The sequence below is a fragment of the Lontra canadensis genome, unplaced genomic scaffold, assembly GCF_010015895.1.
Source record: "Lontra canadensis isolate GAN:19392208 unplaced genomic scaffold, GSC_riverotter_1.0 scaffold57, whole genome shotgun sequence".
In the NCBI taxonomy this organism is placed as follows: Eukaryota; Metazoa; Chordata; class Mammalia; order Carnivora; family Mustelidae; genus Lontra; species Lontra canadensis.
In genome coordinates, this window is record NW_022631051.1 from 7,837,175 (window position 1) to 7,859,754 (window position 22,580).

Below are 22,580 nucleotides of genomic sequence, written 5' to 3' on the forward strand. Positions count from 1 at the left end.
GACTGGCTCTCTGGAGAGGTTGCTGTGCTCGGAGCGGACAGCGCTTCAAAGGAGCAAGGCCAAAGGCAGTTTGGAGGCTGAGCGACACAAGCAGGTGATGGCAGGCCATGGGAGAATGTTAGCAGAGTTGGGTTTTGGAAATCATTCAGAAATGGGATCTGCCTATCTGGGCGTCTCAGTGGATGAGAGGGAGCAGTTAAGGTATCCCAGTGGATGGGATCCAGGGCCTGGAGCAGCAACAGCGGGTGAGAGAGGGAGGCTGGCCATAGCACCGCACTGCAAGTTGCCAGGGAACAAGGATGGCGGTGGGGCCTGCCCTGCCGCTGGGACGCGGGGTGTGCCAGCTCCACAGCTTTCCTTGTGACACATGCCCACATTGAAATGATCATAGCACAGGAGTAATAAACATTAATAGACACGGACAAGAAATATTTTGAGAAAGTACATGATTCGCCCCTCTCCTCCTGCATCCATAAATCTCCCCTCTGTGTGATTTGTAGTGAGGGTCTGGGTCCTCCGGAAAGCATGCCCAGGTGCCGTCAGACCTTCCCCAGACTGCCCACACGGGTCCCGAGTGTGCCGCTCCTCAGCACACCAGAGTCGGGTGTATTTTGGATCTGGAAGACCAAATGCATAAATCGCAGGGCTTCCCAAGAACATTTGCTGAAAAGGCTTTCCTCTTGAGTTACCTAGGAGCTCAGTGTGTGGCAGCCAGGAAATCTTCATTCCAATGTCCCTCAAGACCTGACCGTGGGGCAGGCCCTGCGTAGGGCGCAAAGTCTACCCATGGGAGGTGGATACAGAGACAGGATGGACGGAGCTCCTTTCCCGGCATGGACCAACGTGGAATCGTGAGGGGTCGGCTGTGCGGCTTGCCCAAGTGCCCTAGCAGCACGCTTGGAGGGCCGACGCCCCTCTGCCTGCAGAGGCTGGAGACTCGTCAGAGAGGAGGTGATGTGTGAGCGGAGTCCCAAAGAGAACCCATGGGCCAGAAGAAGGCTGGCGGTTCTGTGGGGGTAGGCTTGAGGGTGAATGATTACGTTGGCTGGAGCACAGCAGTCATGGAGCGAGGAGGGGGCGGGACACGAGCATGCAGAGGTCAGATGAGGCCCGCTTGTTAGGTTGCTGGTTTGGCTTCCTTCACAGACCAGCGACAGAAGCAAAGCAGGTTTCTTTCTCTTTCCCGCAGCAGCCCAGTGAAGTCTGGGGAATGGGGGCTCTGCTTCTTGAAGTCGCTCAGGGACCCAGGCTCCTTGTCACTTGTTGCTTTAAGGAGGTGCTCTCTTCCCACGTGACCAAAGCTGACCTCTGGCCACAGCCACATCGCCAACTGGTGGCAAAGGCGAAAAGGACAGGGAGGGAGTAGTGTGCAAACCGTGGCCTTTTAAGGGTGTGACTCAGAAGTTGCACACATCCCTTACGTTCACCTCCTCTTGGACAGAGCACAGGGCCACGCCTCCCTGCACAAGAGACAGAGAGATGTGAGCTATTGAGCCTTGCTAAACCTTGGGCTCCTGTTCGAGAAAAAAGAAGAGAATACTGGCTATTGGGGATCAGATAGTCTCTGTGAGAGATCAACTCTCAAGAAGCTGTGGTTATGCCACCTTCAGGGGTTTTGTGTTCTCGGTGCCAGGGAGCCATGAAGTGCGTTACACTGGGGAGATCCGTGATTAAGATCAGGGCTTTAGCAAGCTCTGCTGACTGTCGTGTGGTAAGTGGACAGGGGTGTCATAAAGCAGATTCCGGCTGGCTCCAGGGGGTAGGGCCGGTGGATGGAGGCTAGAGGAGGGGACTCCGAGCACATCTTAACTTTCTCACCAGGTCACCAAAACCCACAGTGAAACAAAACAAAGAGACCAAGGTGGTCAGTGTTGATATAAACAGTAACGGTCCAGTTGGAAAAAATGTGCAGAATCTCTTCAAGCAGTCTGGTGTGTATTTTCTTCACAAGGCAAAGAATTCTGAGCACCTACTCTATGCCGGGTATGGTTCTAGAGGCAAGGGATGTGGCAGGGAACCAAATCGAGCATCTCCCGCTCTCCTGGGATGACATACCATCAACTAAAGGGACAAACAGGATAATTTCAGATGGCACGAAGTTCTGGGTAGACCAGAAAATACTAAGTCCCTGGAACAGAAAGAAATTTGGTGTGGATCAGCTAGAAAACCAGAGTGGCAGAGGGATGGCGAGCATGGGGGTGGCCCATGGGAGGGGAGGACGTGTAGGTCTGGGGCTTTTTCCTAAAAGCCATAGCAGCCATTGGGCAGTTCTAAGCACTCACATGATAGGAGCGAACGTATGCTTTAAAAAAATCGCTCTAGCTTCACCCCAGAGACTGCAAGGTTCACGGTTGGCATCCCAACCTTGATCTGCGTGAATGCTCATGACGTGTGCGGAGAGGGGCACGGGTAACAGGAAGCCTTTGTCCCCTCAGGGTCGCAGTCCCAGGACTTGTGTGTGGCACCGGCTCAGAACATCCCAGCCCCCTGAGGACCCTGTGTCATTCTGGGGTTTGAGAACCTGCTCTCAGGCCAGCCACTCTGGTGTGGCCCCCAGTGTCAGTGTCACCACAGAACTTGTCAGAAATGCAAATGTCAGGTCCCAGACCCCACACCCACTTGACCAGTTTTCACTTCAGCAAGACCCCGGGTGACTCATGCACAGCGAAGTTTGAGAAACTCTGGTGCCATGTGCTCTGGTCTTCCTCTCTCCTTCCCTCTAACCATATGTATACACACCCCACACACAACCGTACACACTCCCTTCACTCCTTCCCACACACACAGGGAGCACACACATATCCCATTCACGCACATAAACCACACAGGTATCTCACACACAGATACACAAACCACACAGGTCACATGCACCCACATAAACCACATGGCTACACACACAAATATACAAACCACACATATCACATCTGCATATGCATAAACCACACAGACATCACATTCGTGCACATATAAACATAGGCGCACACATACACACACACACACACACACACACACACACGCACCACACTGAATTGCCATACAAAATACAAGCTCACTGCCAAATAACATAGATAGGAGGTCTGGACTAGCCCAAAATTTAGGGATCCCTGGAGAACAAGGCAGTGCTATAGGAGTTAGATTTGAGGAGTTTCAAATTTATAAACACGGAACCTGTGGAGATTCGTTTGGTGGGAACTTAACTGTGTGCAAATTGACATTTCAAGGAGATTAGCCTGACAGTGCTAGGCAGGGTGTTGCAAAAAGAGGGGCCAGGAAGACCCCACGTGGCAGACAGTCTGGGGACTGGTGCAGAAATGTTAATGGATTATGCATGAGTGCTGTATGCTTTGTCTTTTGCAGTATTTACAAAACTACACTTGATGTTCTGATTTTCTGGAATATGTATCTGTTGGTGACCAAGATAAAAAACGGAAGGAAACCTGTCCAGGCTCAGCCCTGTTCGGGGGGGCAGTAATGTGAGGAGCACAAAAAGTGGGGATGTGGAGTCTGGGTAGCTGAGTGACTGATGGTGCTTTGGAAAGAAATGCAGGATCTTGAGGTGGTAGCCAGTGTTGGAGGAAAGGTCTGAATTTGAGTTTAGATGTCCTGACTTTGTCGTCATGCTGCGGGAGACACTGAGCTTTTACAACAGATAAATATAAAAGAAAGGCCCGGGCTGAAGAAGGAGTGCCTGGAGTGCCTTTTATTTCACAGAGTGGACCTGGTCCTTCCCAAGGTGTCCTGTGACTGATTAACCACTCCACGTGGCTTCCTGCGTGGGCCTTCCAGGGGTTCCTGGAGCTGGATCTGTCCGGGCCAGAGGCACCGGGAAGTGCCCTCCAGGCCTCACCTCTGTATTTGGCCGCAGCAGGTTTGGACCAGGTAGTCTGCCTGTGAGCCCAGACCTGGGGGTCAGTGAGGTCCTGGCACCGAAGCCAGCCGCTGGGTGCGTCTGCCGTGGCCGGCGGTGTTGCCCTGACCAGAGCAGCAGGGAGGGAGAGCGTGCCTTCCTGTTGGTGAAGGACCTCTTAACCTCTCCCAGGTCTCCCCGTTTGAACGTTTGTAATCTGGATTCACAAGTGCGTGATGCACTCCATGTGATGCATAAAGTGAATTAGGGAAAATACGTTTTTACAATAAATTGGAATCTTGGGGGCGAAGGCGTGTGAGTTACATCATCCTACATTGGATGAAAATTCATGGTCTTTTTTCTTTTCCTTCAGAGAATCGCTCCACAGGTAGGACAGGCTAGCTTCAACAAGTGAGCCCACCTGTCTGGTGGAAGGATAGTGGGTAGTTAGGCTCACTAGGCGCCCCAACAGAAGCTCCTGGGTGTGGTGTTGAGCTCCCGCAGCCTGCCCGTGATGGAAGCAGCCAGTGGCCCTCAGCCCCACGCCCGCCACCTGCTTCATTCAGTTGGTACACAGGAGGCGAGGGCGCGTTCGTCTGGCGGGTGGGGAAGCGGGGACCAGGGTGGGGAAGCGGAGACCATCCATTTCACTACCTGCTTTACTTTCCTGTACTTGTATTTCAGATCATCAAAAAAGCCCTTTCTGAGGAAAAACGTGTCTCCACAAAAACATCAGCTGCTGACCTCGTGACAGAAACAGATCACCTCGTGGAAGATTTAATTATTTCTGAGCTGCAGAAAAGGTTTCCTTCACACAGGTGGGTGTGTTCCTCTGGAAGGGACCCCGGTGCCACACTGCTGGTCGCTGGGGGTACTGTCATCTTGACAACGCTCATGTCTCTCTGTTACCTTACAAATACTGAAAAGGCTCCACTTCTCTAACACGCTCTCTATTCCCCTCTGCCAAACCACTTGACATGTTTCTGGAGGGACTTGGAGCAAGTCATGTTTGGTGCTTGTGTCTGCGTGGTGGCCCCATGCAGACTTTCCAAGGGGGATGCAGACCTGGGCCCACGCTTATTGGTGCCCCCCTGCTGATTCTCAGGGACTCGATCTCCCCTGTCAGGCCAGCTTATGCACCAGGGAAGGCTGCTCTCCATCCTAGAAGGCCCTTACAAAGACTCCACCTTCTTTTCTAGAGCAGAAGTTCTTAACCCTTTTGGGGTCACCCTGTGGAGAATCCAGTGAAAACCATTAATCTTTTCCTCAGGAAAATTCAAATACATACGCAGCATTTTGCTTCTAGTTCCAAGGGAACCCTAGGCCTCAGAGGAAAATTCCCCTTGAGCTCTGGGCAAGGGGTGGGGGTGGTCCTCAGGCCCTCCATCGCCCCTGGAGCTCTGCAGAAGAGAGTTGGAACCCACTGCCTCCGATGGGAGGGCTCCCTCTCCCCACGCAGGAGACTGGAGTAGGAGCTCTTGGATTTCTGGGCATGGGTCACTGATTGCAGTAAGGTTCCATGTTTGATGGGCTTACAGCAGACACATGGAGAGCGGCCTCCCTCAGCGTCTGTCTGGCACAGGGTGGGCGTGTTGGAGTTTTCCCCCTGTGAATGATTAAGTGAAAGAAGGGACAAGCCGGCATTCAAAGATACCTGCTTTTTCCTCTCTCTTTTCCTCCTAACTGGTTAGGTCATCTCAGGGTCACCAACTCTCCCTTAGAAATTCTCTCTGCCAACAGGTCATGTTTGTTTTGGTTTGTTTTGTGGACAACCTTTGTGTGTGAACGTCTGTTATTTCCTACTTCCTTATTTAGTGTGAAGTCGGGATTCCTGACATCTGTTTTAATATTTACAAGCTCTAAAATGTTTGTGATTTTTTAACTTCTTGAAATGCAAGTTAAATGGTAAATGTCCAAAGAATTCTGTAGATTGCTTTAACCCTTCGAGAGGAAAAAGGCCTCAGTAGCCAACACGGTGTTTCTGGTTGAGGAACTGTTTTGGTACTTGAGGTTTCTATGGTGTTGGCCCAGATGGCTGTGGCGGAGGTTACAGCTGGCTCGGCTCTGTGGGGTCCTGGTCAAGGCCTGGAGGTCACCGCAGACCAGACATACTTAATCAGGCTTCCAGCAGGTTTTTGCTAGATTCCTCCTGAGAACCCGAATTCCGAAATTACACCCGTGTCGCATGTGTTGGCAACAGTTGCTAAGTGGTTTGGGTCCACTCTTGGGTCAGTATGGGGCGTGGATTCCATTCGTACAAGGTGTATTTAGATATTCATTGCCGCACATCCCAGGATAAAAGTCAGTGTGTTGTATGAGTGATCGAACCCACCCCCCCCACCCCTGCTCTACCCTGCCGCCCGGGGTCGCCAGGGGATCACCAAACTCCGAAGGCCCTTTGGAAGACCATTGACCCAGAGCAGTGGACCCTGCCTAGGTTGTGAGCCAGGCCTACCTGCGCTTCTCCAAACTGCTAATGCCAGGCCTCCGTGTCTGAAAAAGCCCTGGGAGAGGCAGATACACACACACCTGACCAGGAAGCCGTGATTTAGAGCAGCAGTTCCCAAACCGCCTCCAGCTCGTGCCAGCCAGGCCAGGAGGGATGAGATGGGGCTGCCCCATGGTCACCCCTGGCTCTCTGCCACTTGCTTCTCAGCTCCGAGGCCAACACCAGAACTCAGGGAAGCCTGGATGTCCTGCTTCTGCTCTGCTTGGTTTGCCTAGAAAATTCAGGTAGATGAAATAATTTCTCAACATATCTATGCCAAGTGTGGAGTGGGGTTTTTGTTTGTTTGTTTTTTTGTTTGTTCGTTTTGCCAATGATGAGATTTAAACAAATTTGGGAGTATTTAATTGTATTTTAGGTCATGGACAAATTGATAAATTTGCAACGAGAAAACATGGAATACACATAGTAAAATAGCGTATTGTAATTTTTCTGCATTCAGAGTATTTAAATATATCCCTTAAACAATAAGTTAGCCTAAACTGGCCTATTATCCTTTTTTTAGGAAGGATTTCCTGTTATTCTGAGTGTATGCTGGTCCCCATTTTTAGTCACTTACAAAACTATTAAAGATCACAACTGTTTTGTTTTTAATAAAGAAACAACCTGGTGTAGGCTCCCTGTTTTATTATTTTATTGTGCTCATTTGTGAAATCCAAAGTCCGGGTCCCCAAGCTGGAAGACGGGAGTCCACTGAACCAAAGAACTGTAAAATTTAAACCTGCTACTGTCTGCAGCTTTGGAAAGTCACCCGTTCTCAGGGTCTCAGCCTCCTCATCCAGGACCAAGGCACCCGGCCAAGGTCATCGTATGGTGGTAATGACAGAAACTAAACCAGCAGGTCAAGGTTGACAGTTAAAGCACAGGACTGGCATTGACCACATTAGCTCAGTCGCCATCCAGGCCTGCCTTTATGCAGTGCCTAAACCTGTTTTTAGTTGATGATTTTGAGTCAGATCCAAGTTCTGCAACTTTGGAAATATTCAGTAGCATCACTGAACCATATTTATATACACCCTGTCTGTGTCCCTTTTGTCTGGGTTGGTGTGGGCAAAGGGAGGAGAGCAGCTGGGGCTGCAAGGGACACCCAGCCACCTCCTCTGTCCTGGTCTGGGCTCCCCTCGGCAGGACATAGCCTCATCCATTGTGGTGACTCCCAGGCCCTGCAGCATGCCCTGTGTGCCCCAGGCTTGGAATAAACTATGTTGCTAGCCACCACTGGCTAACTGCTTGCTTTCTACCACTTTCCCACCAGGTTTTGAGCTGGGTACTCATGTCATCGGGCAGTAGAGCCTGCTGCAACGCTGGCCAGGCCTAGGAGCGTTAATTGGCTCCCTAGTGAACTCAAGGGTGACCCTGACCTTGTCACAGAGTAAACAAACTAGCCAGGGAACAAAGGCCTAGATGCACTTGGCTGTCAAAATTATAAGGGTTTGTTAGGACTATAAGAAAAAAAAAGTAGTTAAATTATGCAACAGGATATCGTTCTAACTTGTTACCAAGCTTTGAACCTGACCCCAGTTGCTGCTCTCCTCTTGTATGGTAGATGGGCTTATGAAAAGGCCCTTGAGCTCCCTAAATTTAGGCACACAGACTGTCCTTTTCTATTGATGTTATGGATTTTATGTAGGTGTCCCAGTGCTTTTATTAAGGTCTGTTATTTCACACCTCCATCTGTCTAAGTTGATGTCCCCACTCCTTCAGCAGAGAGTGGAAGAATGTTCTCTCCACTTCCCACATGAAGACAGTCAGGTTTCAGTGGATAGACTCCATCCCTCCTCACATACCAGGGAGGTATTTTTGGTACCTCAGAGGAGTGGACACGGTCCAAGGCCCTGTCCCAAAGTGCCACCACAGGTGCGGAGCCAACAGTGAGTTGATGGACGCTCTTTCTCCCTGGGTTGACTCAGGCAGCTGAGTAGAGACGAGGAGAACTCTTGGGTGTGATCCACTGCTGGGAAAGTCCAGGTCTTGGTGTGGCTCCTCTGAGTGCTTCCAGAAATTCTGTGCAGAACAAAAGCCGCATGGACAGGAGCACTGTGGGTGCTCCTTTAAACATGCTGCTTGGTGACCCTGTAGCCCCTGTCCGTCCCACCTGCTATGCTGGTGAGCCAGCAGCCAGCCCTCCTGGCCCTGCGTGTCCCGAGAAGCCCCCTCGGTGCACTGTGGTCTGTGCTCCCTGACACAAATGTTTGCTTCCAGCCCTGCAGAGGCACTCTCCCCCTTCCTTCCCAGGAGACCCCACAACACTAGTAGGTACCAGCTTCCCACCTGAATCGGGTTTAAAAAGGAAGAAGTTTCCACATTCCTCCTCCGTTCTCAGAAATTTATCTTTGGAAGCAAGTCGCTTCCAGTTCTATCTTGAAAGAAGGTAAGTCATCTCTCTGCTTTATTCACCTTGTACCCAACTTGAGCTTTGGCACTTGATCCCTATATATGTATGTTTTTAGGGTGTGGACCCTTGTTTTTGGAAACATGATCACAAGCCATTGCATGGGAGGAAAATCACGTAGCTATAGAAGACATTGACAGGAGATGTAATTTCTTAAGTTTTTGGCTAAGAAAACTTGGCAGAGCTCACGCCACGCATAATCACTGGTGACTCTGCACGCCCGTCTCCTGCCTCCATGCAGTGGTCGGGAGTCCCAGCCTGGCCGTGCCCTGCCTGGCTTGGCTCCTCCAACTTCCTGTCTTTTCACCACGCTGTATCTGCCATCTAGACCTGCCTGTCTGGATCACATGATCTGGACCCAAAACCCCGAGGAGGGGAGTGAGGACAGGGACACAGTTCCCAGCAGGAGGAGGGGACCAGGAGCAAACAAAAGCAAGGAAGTGGCAGCCCGTGCATCTCTAGATTGTAAGCTCCTGGGTGCAGGCTGCTCAACCTGGCTTTCTCTGCACCACAGCCATTCGTCAGGTCCCCGTGTTCTGCCTCTGCTGCGGGGGCTTCTGCAAGGGGCAGCAGCTGGGGGGAGGTGGAAACATGTGATAACCTGAGAACGATAACATGTGCACTCCTCACACACACAGACTGATTTCCGATCCTTTTTCAGAGGGGTAGGTAGACGACTTGGTGTGTGCCATGGAGGGCATGACTTTCGTAGTCCCTGAAATGGAAAGGGGTGGCTCCAGATGAGTTCCAGGGCTCGTGGTTCCGGGGCCAGTGCTGGGGTGACGAGCAGTGACATCAGAACGCACAGCCCTGGTTCTTCTCTCTCAGTGTGGCGAATGAGGATGGCACTTGAGATGCGACTAGTGAAAGTAAAGAACTTCTTAGTTTTTTGAGATTGCATTTAATTTAAATTATTTAACCTTAAACAGCCACACGTAGCTCATTGGTACCATGCTGTGTGGAGAAGTTGCCAGCTCGGTGCTTTTATCGAGTGTGATGTCTGTCTCCTCTGCAAGTTCCTTGCTGCCACATCTTAGGACCCCTGGTTCCTCTGGAGAAGGTGGTTCCCGGGGCCGATTCAAGGCCAAGCAGAAGGGGACTGCTCTGGTCTCTTCAGGGGTAAGCAGCTGCCTGATGGCCGTAGCTGACAACACACCGGATGGCAAAAGAAGAACAGTGAACACTTCTTGTTTTTCACTCATTTATCCTGCTTAGTAAACACCTGTTGTCTTCAGGTCTCCTTTTTCTCCAGTATAGACGTGGACATAGCGTGAGAAGCTGCTAGAAAGCTCTCCACAAGGCCTGGTATTCACGCATAGAACACGTGTTTGCTCAGCGCCTGCCGTGGACCAGGCCCTGGTGACAAGGCGGTACATGGGCCAAAGGCCCCACCCTCAGTGGACCTGGGTTTGTTACGTGACAGAGACATGGACCAAACACTCAGTGTGCCGAGCCCTGTTGTGTGAGCTTTATTGGGATGCGTTTTCCTTCTTGGGGTTCCTCATGGGAAATAGCCTCTGCCCGAGTGAGGATGGTTCTGAGAGGCCTTGTGTACAAAGAACTAATGATAAAGGTTGGGGGGCTGGGAGCAGAGGCCAGTCTCACTGGTGACGGACAGTACACAGCCGGGGCTGGCCATGTTCCTACAAGCTGGCTGCCAGAGCATGAAGGAGAAGGTGTGGCCCACTGAGGGGCTCCTCGACCAGATACTGGGATGGAAGGGGCCTCTGAGGAGATGATGGCAGCTCCTGCTGAGCCCGAATGGTGGGCGGCTCCAGCTGTCACATTGTCTTCAGTTCAGAGGCAGCCAGGCTGGGGACATAGCCGGGAGCTGTCAGCGGTAGGTGACACTCAGTGCCTCGGGTCCAGCTTCAGTCCCCCCCAGCCACAGCACTACCGGAGGTGGGAGGAGAGCTAAAGCCCTAGTCCTGGGCCCTGCTCCCCGGCCGGCATTGCTCCCTGGCAGGCATTGCTCACACTCTTAATCGTCTGTCTTCAGCCTTTTCTCCTCCAGACCCAAGTTAGAGCAGGGTTTAGCTTTGCGTTGTAAGGTCTGTTTCCCAGTGTTCTCCATTCTCGTGTTTGTCCCCCTGGCCCATTCACCGCCCCCTCCCCCCATGCTTTCTCAGGTCTCCTGCGTGGAGGCGTCACTTCATGTGTTCCGAGTCCTGCCGAGTAAGCAGGCTGGCCGACGGCTCCGAGAGCAGCCGGTCTTTCACAGACTGCTCTGCTGGCCCTGGGGAAGCCGTGATGAGCTTTCCGCGGTGTCTGCTTGGTCTCTGATGGGACCGGAAGCAGTTCGAAGCGCCTTGTCCTGAGTGCTTGGTGAGTGTTCTCAGGCCGAGCTCCTGCCCACCACAGGTTCATCGCGGAAGAGTCTGCAGCCGCCGGGGCCAAGTGCGTGCTTACCCCCAGCCCTACCTGGATCGTCGACCCCATTGACGGCACCTGCAACTTCGTGCATAGGTGAGCGTCAGCACGGGCCACCCCTCGTCTGGTCCTTAACCTGTCCTCTTCTCTCAGACTTTGTCTTTCCCCAAACAGCATTTTTTTGAGGCAGGAGTATATAGACAAACCTCTAGGAGGTTGATAGGCTCATTAAAAAGGTGGTCATGTTTTGGTCTTTTTTAAAGTGAGGTGTTCCATTTGTGAGATACTCTCAGCATGTAGAAAGTACTTAATTTGTTTAAATCTGTCATGTTTGTCATCTTTAAAATGCTGGGTTGAATTAAGAAGGACCCCTTAAGTATGCCCTGGACAAACAGGCGTGTGTGGTCCAGCAGCTGCAGGAGCACAGGTGTAGACAGCAGTGCCGGAGGGCTGGCTTTCCACAGCTGCCTGTGGAGACGAGAGCAAGCCTCCTGCAGCCATGAGGCGGGATGAGGAACCCCCCGGCAGCGGGCCAGGCCTAATCTGACAGAGCAAATAACAGCCACAAAGCAGGAGGGTTTAGGGAGGTCAGAGAGGCCATCAGGGAGAGGGGAGGCGAGCTCGGGGAGGCGAGCTCAGGGAGGTGATCAGGACATGGCTTCGACTCTAGAAGCTCTGACCGGTGGGATGGGCGTCGGAGTTGTCCAAGGACAGAAGAGCACTGGATGGGGCCTGGTTTCCATAGGTGGTTGGTTCTCTGGCATGAACACATGAGGGGCCTCCTGGAGAGCTGGTTGGCACGGGTTCCAGGCCCCTCCCCTGTCCATTCCAGGCCAGCATTTCTCCCCAGCATGCATCGACACCAGCAGTGCAGAACCCCATTCTGAGAGCCCTCTCCCCAGATGACTAGGAGATACTCCGTTTCCTTCTGAAAAATGAAAAAGTATCAGCACAGAGGGGGGCTTCTTGGGGCTGCCCTCTGTGCTTGGCCTCAGATGGCGTATTTATGTGTCAGTATGTAAAGTCATCCTGACCTATGAGGTGGGTTTTGTTAACATGGGTTAGTTAGCTTGAGAATGTAGTCAGTCAGTCGTGCCCGTACATTGCCTTTTCGGGGCAATGGAACAGTGCCATCTGGTGACCACAACAGCGTCAACAGACTAATGCAAGCTAAAGCCTGACAACCCCCCCCCCCCCCCCCCCCCCCCCCCGGCCCCGCAGGAATGAGGGTGGAGGCTCAGGTCTCCCCTCCTGTTCTTCTCTCTGCTTGTCATGCGGTGACACCCACACAGCCCCTTGAGGGCCTCTTGCAGCCCCGGTTCCAGAACACTTCAGGGGCTGCAGCACAGTGATCTTAGTGGCCTAGAGACATCAGAAGCCTTTGGCCACCGCAGCTCAGAGAGCGTCCGTTCCTTCTTGTGTCCGGCAGCGTCAGGGCTGAAGCAGGTCGGGGAGAGCTTTCCCAGGTACCTAAAGTGGAGCCTGGCATGTGGTGTGTTTGCCTATCGAGCCAACTGCCAGGTGACTGTGCCGGCTGCCGCGGCCTGAGTCTGGGCTCACCTCTGTGGAGGACTGGTTTCATAGTTTTCCTGTAGGTTAGTAGCACCCAGCTGCTGGTAAGCTCTCCTGATCTTCACATAAAAGAGGGATTATTTCGAAGAGGTGCCACAGGGACAACAAAATCACAAAATAAAACCACAGGCAATCTGCGATGTCACAGCCCGCCTCTGATGGCTCTGGCCCAGGCCTGCAGTTGGCCGCTTTTGAGCTCACTCAGGAGATGGGCGGGGGGGTATTGTCACCCCGACCTAGCCTCTAGTAGGAGGCTATGATGTCACTTCCTGGGGATCCCTCCTCACCTCACCAGGAACATGGGTCTGGCCTTTTTGGAGGTCTCTACTGTCCCTTTATGTCTCTGAAGACCAGAAAACTGACCATTAAAATCCCTCTCCATTGGGTACTTGGTGGTCATTGTTGAATTACAGCAGCCGTACGTGACTTTGAGAATACTGCTTTCTTTCAAGGTCAGCTATCTTACACACCGGAGTCCACTAAGCCTGTTTGTCTTGGAAGCAGTTAGTGAAGTTGTGGGAAGTAATTTTTTTAAAAAAACAAACCCACCCACACTGTAGAAAGGTCCTTCTGTGCCTCCAGTGACAATGCTGCGTAGCACAGCTGCACAGAGGCTGCTGAGAGTTTGCATGAGACCACTTATGTTTCAGAGGGTGAACCGTTCTGTTCTTCTTTGCAGGTTTCCCACCGTGGCAGTAAGCATCGGATTTGCTGTTGACCAAGAGGTGTGTGCTGGAGGGGTCCTGAACCCCTTGGGCCTGACTTAGCATCGTCCTTTTTGGACTTGATCCCTGTACTCCATTTCGCTGTCTTTGTCACGTGCCTTAGTCATGATTAGTAAACCCATGTATGTTTCTTTTTGAGATCCGAGACAGTAAACAAAGGAAAACTGGTTTTGGGGTGTGTGGGTTTGGGGCTCCATGGCTGGCCCACCTCCATGGTGGCGGGCCCTTGTTTCCACCATGGTCTTTCTGGGATGCTGCTGGAGAAGCGTGGAAGGGAAAGTTCTGAGAAAATGCCCCACATTAGTTTCCCTCTGACCCCTGGGGCGTGTGATCTAGTTCCACACAGAAGAAACTCCTATTTTGGGAGGACATTTTTAATCCCCATCTTTCAGTCATTCTTCTCCATCTTTCCCTAGCTGTTAGCATGAGAACCCGGCTGCTTCAGGGTTCCCATCACCTTGGAGGTGAGCAGCATCATGAGATCTGCGTCAAGCATTAATCAATTTAAGCAGTAATGCTTAGGAAAGCCTTCACTTCTGTGTGGTCACAGCAGTTATATTTATTTATTTATTTATTTATTTATTTATTTATTTATTATATTTTTTAAGATTTTATTTATTTGACACACAGAGAAATCACAAGTAGGCAGAGAGGCAGGCAGAGAGAAGGGGGGGAAGCAGGCTCTCTGATGAGCAGAGAGCCCGATGCGGGACTCGATCCCAGGACCCTGAGATCATGACCTGAGCTGAAGGCAGAGGCTTAACCCACTGAGCCACCCAGGCACCCCACAGCAGTTATATTTAAATAGGACTGGGGGTTTGGTATTTTCTGAAAACAACCTTCTACTAGGCACTGTTTCAGTGTTTTCACCTTCATCCTCAACGCTAGCAGTGGTTCCCTAGCACAGAGACCGAGGGAAGTTTATACCTTCACCCTTCCCTCCTGCTAGCAAAGGTCTCCTGGCACCTGACCCACCCCAGGGGCACAGGGTCTAGAGGCCCACATGGTTCTAGGACTACCCTGATTTGGGAACCCCCTTAAAGCCAGGGTGGTGGGAAGCAGGGGAAGGGAATTAAGGATTGCTGGAAAGCTAGCTGCGTGATCCTCCCCAGAAATAAACCCTTTTCCTGCCCTGTCGGGGAGTCCATTCCACTGTGGTCGAGCTCACCCCAGGCCAGCCGAGACTCTCCCGAGAGACTGGGCCTGGGTCTCTCTTCATTTTCCAGGAAGGCAAAACATGACCAACCCCCCCCCCACCCCCGATCACATACACACTCGCCCGTTAACCCTGAATAGTGACAAGTCGGAGGAGGAAGAAAGAAACAAAGGGAGTGTAAGGCCGCATTTTTCTCCCCTTGCTGCGCCTCTTCTTTTTACTGTTTCCAACTAGTAGGCTGCTGTTGGAGGCATTTGTCACCTGCCTTACGCAGTGTGGCTGCAGTTTGGCACCACGCCCCTCCTTGGTGACTCACCTCTCCTCCTTGGCCGTCCTTGAGTCTGATCCCCTCGGCTTTACAGATGTATTCTTAATTTTTGACACATCAGCAGCTTTGAGAGTTTCTTATGGGGAGGCGTTAGTCACAAGTAGCCTCCTCCAGTCCCCCACCCCTCAAAACAGGGGCCTTTCTGAAGAATTCAGCTTTTTCAGTAACTTTCAGCTCCTAATGCTTGATTATGAGGTTAATTTTTAATAAACCTGCATTCGTTTTAGTATTTTTTTTTAAGATTTTATTTATTTATTTATTTATTTGACAGATAGAGATCACAAGGAGGCAGAGAGGAGGGAGAGAGAGGAAGGGAAGCAGGCTCCCTGCTGAGCAGAGAGCCTGATGTGGGGCTCGATCCCAGGACCCTGGGACCATGACCAGAGCCGAAGGCAGAGGCTTAACCCACTGAGCCACCCAGGCGCCCCTGCTTTAGTATATTTTTAAGTAGGCTGTTTTGGAAGAGACCATTTGCCTGCATATCCAGTTTTGGACCAAGAAGCTAATTTCTTTCCCAATTCCCCTTTGAGAGGCAGTTTCCATCACCTGGGTCATAATACCTCGAATCGTCCCCCTCTGAACTGCTTTGTGATTTTCTGGGTCAAATGAGTGAAGCACGTTTGTTTTCCATCCTGCCCCTGCACCCCGCAGCTCGAATTTGGAGTGATTTACCACTGCACAGAGGAGCGGCTGTACACGGGCCGGAGGGGCCGGGGCGCCTTCTGCAATGGCCAGCGGCTCCAGGTCTCCAGGGAGACAGGTGGGGCTTCCTGCGGCTGGGCCGGGCTCCCTGCAGAGCGGGAGGAGTGTGAATGGGAAATGCCGGCATCACCATTCTGGGAGATGGTGCTGGAAAGCTCCCGCTGAGCATTCAGTTTCTTCAGGAACATGGCGTCCCTGAGCACCTGGAAGGCCAGCCAGTTCTGTGTCTTCATGTTTTCATGGATGTGGCCAGGACTTAACATAGTCTCACCCTGTTTTACACTCGTATCCTTCAGCTTTCTTGCTCAAAGACACCCAGACCCCAGTATGGCTGGCTTTCCAGTAATCCAAGGTCGAGGGCAAAGTCGGAAGCGTGGTCTGGCTCTCAGACCGTCCAGGTTAACATCCATCATCCCCATGTCACCGGGGTGACGTCACCCAGGCGTAGCCTGTGGCTTCCTGGGTATGGACGGGCTGCCGTGGGCTTTGGACTCCGTGAGAAGACGAGCAGCCGTGGGACTGAGTAAGTGAATAAGTGACTGAGTGTGAATAAGTGATGTTGCCACACACCACACCTGTAGCGCTGGCCATGTTGTTCCTGAAGCAGGACCTCAGGGACATCCAGTAGCTTCTATGATGCTACTGTAGTTACGTTGAACTGCACATAACTACGTACTGTCGACAATACGCCAGCTTGGGTTTTGCAAGGTATTTGGGCCTTGCTTTCACACTGATGAAGTCAGGGATTTTTTTCTCCCCGTGGGACGGGGACTGTCCTTTCAGGGGCGGGAGTGAACGAGGAGCTTCAGCCTTGAAGCAGCTAGATTAGGAGAGACTTTGAAAGCTCCCTCATGTCCACGTTCGGGTCTGGAAAGGTAGAAAGCACAGTTTCTGCTAACTTTTCTTACACGTTTCCGCAGCAGGACTTCCTGAGGTACCCTCCCCCATCATGGCTTCAGTCTGGGGGTGTCAGTGCTCCCCCTTTCTTTATGCTTCCTTTCTCTTTTCTGCCTTGTCTTCCTCCCTGGGTGACACCTGTGTGCCTAGATGGCCTCAGAGGCAGTGAGAGGAGGAAGGTGTGTCCCTACCCTCCAGCGGCTCCTCAGCAAGCGAGGACGAGAAGTTCTCCACCCGTGATCTGCGGTCTGGTGAGAGCACCGCCGATCGAGGAGCCCTGGGTGGGTGGGAGGACAGGAGCCCTGTGTGTCTGACCCAGTGGGGAAACCAAGGAGGTTCCGCCTGGGGCCCCTGAAGCTCACAAGCCTGCCCAGGGGAAGGGGAAGATCACATGAGGCTTCGAACCGAGGTGGGACCAGCAGGACACACTCACCAGTTACTGCCTCTGAGTCCCAGAGAGATTCCAGAACAGCCTCCAGCCTTGCCCCATGTCTCCGCCTCCCAGAAATGTTTTGTTTGGCTGTACCAAAAGTAGCGCTAATTGTACATACGCATGCCAAGAGGTAACCGCTCAGGGCATGTTGGGTTAGTCAGTAGTGAGGAAGCATGTCATTAAACACACTTACGTGAACTTTGCTCCATATTCCATTTGATGAGAACACTCGGCTCCATTCACACTCTCTGGGCTTCCTGGTCGCGCATGACAACTTCATATCCTCAGTGCGGCTCTCAGACCCGTGTGGGCAGGGCCTCCGGGTCACCTCTACCTCCGATCCGTCTTAGGCCCTCTGGTCCTGTGCAGACCCTGTCCTAAACCCCTTCTGCGACACCACTGGGGTTCCCACTTCTCTCAAAATCGCCCACATTCTGGAGCTCATTTTCTTAAAAAAAAAACTCTGAAGAGAGTCTGATGTGCTGTTTTCAGCACTGGTCATTTAGAACTTATGGGGTGACTAGGTTTCTATGGAGATGATGGAGTGGACCCTGCAGCACAGTGGTTAGGTGTCACGCAGACCTGGTTTCAGTCCCCATTCTGCCACCCCCCAGGGCTGTGAGCTGTCCTCGTGTGGTGGGTGGGGTGACATGATGGGAATGGAGGAATAAATGTAGTTAGACAGGGGAAAGCGCTCAGTCAGGTCCCGGTGCAGGGTACCCAAAGGTGAGAGTCGTTATCAAAGAGGAAACCTCAGTCTTTGCACAAGATGATTAACGCCCGTTGTTAAGTTTAGGATGCATTTCTGGATTAGGGAAATCCACCCTAGGGAACAGGACACCCACCCCTGATCTTTCTCTCTCCTTTCCTTACTCCTATTACACCTTCTTGGAAGGCTTCCATGCACAAAGTAAAAAGCAAACAGAACTACACAGGATGGGGTAGAGGATGAGATTGAGGCCAGAATTTGATTAGAACCTTTTTCTTCACATCCCACCATGCAGAATTTCAAACTTGTGTGAGTAGACAAAGTACCGTAAACCCATGTGACTCACCATGGGTCCAATATTGCCGATTCTTGGGGCCAACCCTGCTTCATCCACAGTGCCACCCAGTTCCCACCGCCACCAGCAAGTCCCTGACAAATCCCAGATGTAGAATCATTTTCTAGTCAGCATTGCAGTACGCATGCTTCTCTATAACATACACAATTCTTTGAAATGCATAATCACAATACCAATGACACACCCCTCTAAAAATTATCAGCTATTCCTAAAGTCATTAAATAACCAGGGTTCAGATTTCCAGTTGTCTCATCCTGTGGGAAATAGCCCTTCAGGGCCCCACCCTGAGTTCTCAGGGCTCCTTGTGGCTTCTGGGTCAGTCTTTCATGCTAGGTCTTCTCACTGGACAGAGCTAGGAAGTTGTCTTTAAAGACAAAAATCATTATGAGTTGAAGATTCAGAATAATAATACTAGCCTACTAACCACAGACCATTACCTAAAGCAACTGGAAGGATGTTGTATGTTGTTTGGTCTTGTGTCCTTCTTTCTGTTCTTAGCGGATGCCCCCCAGGTTCTGGAGTCGGACTTGGTTCTTTGTTCCTTTGCCTGGGCCTCCAACGGAGGATAATCACTTAGATGCGTTTGTTTCACGTTGTTTTTGAATCAGGAAGACTAGTTTTTAAAAACTGATTGTATTTTGTAATTATATAAAAAGGTACCTTGTTCCAAAGTCAGATCTCTAAAACAAAGTATATTTGAAGAGGTTTAACTTCTGTCCTTGTCCTTTACCCTAGGGAATACTAAGAAGCGGTTATGGTTCCATTGTTTATTTTAGGGGTGTGTGTGTGTGTGTGTGTGTGTGTGTGTGTGTGTGTTTAATAAGCAGCTGAGTTTGTTGTTGTTTTGTTCTTTGCTTTTATTCTCTGTGTTGGTATGCTTTGGGTATTTAGAAAGGTTTATGTTTTTGTTCCAATGATTTCCTTTATACAGAATTTTTCTATACTATCCCTCGTCCTCTCTTTATTGGGTTATTGTCTCTTGGTTCCCTATTCTCAGTAACATTTAAGTTAGTTTGTAACCTCTTCTTCCCCCTCCTCTTATACTCCAGTATATGATTAAAGCCCAGTAACCTACTGCTGTCAGTTACGATGAGACAATTGGCTAGCTCATTCTACGAGTCACACCCTCTCCTTGTTACCTTTCCACCTCTGGGTGGTTGTGCTGCCCCAGGTGTGGGTTGCCAGGGCAGCCAGCCATGTGGGCGATGCTCTCACTCTAGAGCTGTCAGGGTGTGGTCTTGGTTCCACCAATAAATTAGACTTAATACCCCCCACCAGCCCTTTATGTGGATGTATGGCCCGTCATTTTGGTTGTGTGAAGCTCATCTCATTCGCTAGTACAGCATTTCTCAAACTTTTTGATCTTAGGACCAACACATTTATACCAGTGAAAAGTTATTGAAGACCCCAAAAGAGCTTTCGTTTATGTAAGTTATCTACGGGTGTTTATGCATTTGAAACTTAAACAGAAACCTCTAAAAAAACACAACTCGTTACGTGTTAACATGAATAATACACACACACACACACACACATTTTTTTTTAATGAGAAACAACCATATTTTCCAAAATAGTTTTCATGAGTGGCCTTGTTTTACATTTTCTCCAAATCCCTTTATAATGTCTGGCTTAGTAGAAGACAACTGAATCCTCATATCTATTTCTATCTTTAGGCTGTTGTAACATATGAAGAAGATCGGGTCTCACACAGATAAGTAGTTGGAAAAGGGTCGAGTGAGGACTATTTTAATAGGCTTTTCAGATGAATGAGGTTATTCTTCTTTGATGCCACACCCGAACTCGAGGAGTGGTGGCTTCTTAAAGCTTAGTTGCAGTGTGAAATCTAAAGACAAATGAGTGAATTTTTTGTACTCTGTGACTGTGAAATCCATTGGGCAGCCTCCTACTTTGAATGGATCTTTTACTCATGATGACTTTGTAACATCATGCATTGGTCATTGGGAAAATAAGGGTTCACTGAGATTTTCAGGCTCTTTTAAATATTGACCTATTACATTGTAAAATACTAAGAAAGTCATATTTGTTAGTATCACCACTCTTTTTTTTTTTAAAGATTTTATTTATTTATTTGACAGAGAGAGACACAGAGAGAGAGGGAACACAAGCAGGGGGAGTGGGAGAGGGAGAAGCAGGCTTTCCGCCGAGCAGGGAGCCGGATGCGCAGCTTGATCCCAGGACCCTGGGACCATGACCTGAGCCAAACGCAGATGCTTCATGACCGAGCCATCCAGGCGCCCATAGTAGCACCACTATTATGAGAAATCTGTAAGTTTTCAAGGTGTCAAGCTTTTGGTAATAGGTTCAAGTCTTCCCAAATTCTAATTTGTACTTGAAGGCTTGAACTTTATCATTGGCAACCTTAGCAATTGAAGTGATGGACTCACTTCTTTCATTTTCCAGAAAATGTCTTCCAGATACCTAGTTCTGACTACCCGTAGCTTGTCTAAGCCCTCCATGTGTACGTCCCATCTCCTCACACAGAACATTGAAAAGACATGTGTTTAGGTTTCAAGACCTAGTGCCATCCCTAATGTTCGCACCTTCTTCATTCTGGAATAAAACTGATACATTTTCCCACCGAATGTGAGTGTAGCAGAAAAGTCTGCATTAACCACAGGAACAGGTGGTGCTCTGCCTTGCTTTATCTACTCTGTGCAAGTATTAATACCGGGAAAAAGGCAAATAATACCTTAGTTTAACTTCACAGATTCAGGGACCCCTCTCTGAGAACTTCTCCTCCAGTGGGTCCCTCAGGAAGACCTCCTGGGAGTAATAATAACAGTCCTTGCCTGTGTTCTTACGTGTCCACAGCAGTTTTTCGGTGGCCTGTATACTTGGAGGTCTATTCTGCTAGTAAAACCCATGGCTCACACTTTCGTGTGTTGACTGTCTTAAGTTGTCCATGTCATCTTCTGGCATAACCTTGTTGTTGAGAAGTCTGAAGACAGTTTCTTTTTCTTTCCCTTATAAGGAACCTCAGTTTTTTGCTTGAATGCCCAAAGGACTTTTTTTTTTTCATTTAATAGAGTGTATCTCTATTAAATAATTTTAATAGAGTATAATTTTAATACAGTATATTTCAGTGTTATTTGTTTTCAGTTTCCTAGGCTCATCGTGGCTCACCATTTCTTCTTTTTTTGAAGATGTCATGCTATACCACCTCAATATTCAATTTCAAGACTTTTTTTTTTCTTTCAGAAGAGGTTTCTTGAATTACAGTGTTTAGTATTCGTTCATTTCCAAATTCTTGTGCTTTGTTTTTGTCTTCTGGGTCTTCTGTTATAAGTATGTTGGGTCTTTCCTACTTATCTTTTCTATTTGTCTCTTGTGATTTAATCCTTTTTACCAGTTCTACCTTTTTTTTTTTTTTTTTTGCCCTCCATTTCTTGTGAAGCACCATCTATTCTGTTTATTTATTCTTGGTTCCTTCAGTTTAATCTTCTTTTCTGAAATATTTTCTTTTCCAATTCTTCCTAAGTTCTGTCCCCTCCACTTTCTAGTTAAGTTGAATTTTTGATGCATTCCTTATTTATTTGTTTTAATATGAAACTACTTCTGTTTTGTGGACAAATCTTTCAATCCTTGATTGACTAGAAAGATGTTGTTCTTCTTCTTCTTTTTTTTTTCCTTTTTCATGTACGTGTGTGTGGGACTCACCCATCATTCTTTTTAATTACTTATTTCTACTTAAAACCTGTATTCCTGAAATTGGGAGGGGCTTATGGAGAGTGGGGGTTGGGGGTGAGTTCAGGTTTTTGGTAGTTTTTCTAGCTCTAGAGTTGTCTCTTCTGTTTTGGTGAAATGTTCAGAAACTTGGACTCAGTCTTACATATATATATATTTTTTGGGGGGGCTCTGTTCCCCTCCTTAACTGTTAGCTGGATCATCTCTTTTCTTTAGCCCCTTTTATTCTTGTTTAGTGAATTTGGAACTTACTCCCATGCTAGATCCTTCCCCTCAGAGGTCCTTGTAAGTCAGTTTTGAGAGACTGTAGGACTGGTGGCTCCCTCCCTTCAGCCCTGACCATGCACCCCAGTGCCACGGACTCATGAACCAGTGTGTGCGTGGCCCCTCTCCGTGCGAGCTTCTCACGTTGGCCCATGCTGGTTTGCAGGCGGTGGCCGTTGGTGATTTTGAGGTTCTCCTGTTCTGGGGATGCTCAGTGCGTCTGTTACTCCTGATGCCATGTGGTCTTGTGGCTATTGGAGGTTCCCCCACCCGCCTGTGTTTTGGGGTTTGGATATACCTTGTGGATATAGTTTCTTTTGTAGATGGTGTCTGTAGTTTTGCTTTTTTGCTGTCCTAGTTATTCTATTTTTATCAGAGGGGATTTGGACAGTTAAAAACTATGTGTGGCCTTTACAGAGGTTTCCAGTTCTTTCCCAGAATTCTAAACAATACCTTTTTTCCCCCTCAAATTACTTGTTTATTAAGAACAAGTTTTTAAATATTTTAAAATAATATATTGTACTGAAAGTCAAATATCATAAAATTAACCATTTATTTTATTTTATTTTTAGACAGAGCGTGTGGGAAGAGGGGAAGGCAGAGGGAAAGAGAGAATCTC

General features: G+C 49.5%; 1 protein-coding gene across 1 annotated transcript in view; it reads left to right on the top strand.

Moving 5' to 3' along the window:
- IMPA2 (inositol monophosphatase 2) overlaps positions 1-22,580 on the top strand; it is a 42,218-nt gene that overhangs the window by 11,539 nt on the left and 8,099 nt on the right. Inside the window, exons 2-5 of the mRNA XM_032875784.1 lie at positions 4,532-4,665; positions 11,107-11,211; positions 13,367-13,412; positions 15,548-15,656. Of these exons, the coding sequence (XP_032731675.1) occupies positions 4,532-4,665; positions 11,107-11,211; positions 13,367-13,412; positions 15,548-15,656 (394 nt within the window). The remainder of the gene's footprint in view (positions 1-4,531; positions 4,666-11,106; positions 11,212-13,366; positions 13,413-15,547; positions 15,657-22,580) is intronic.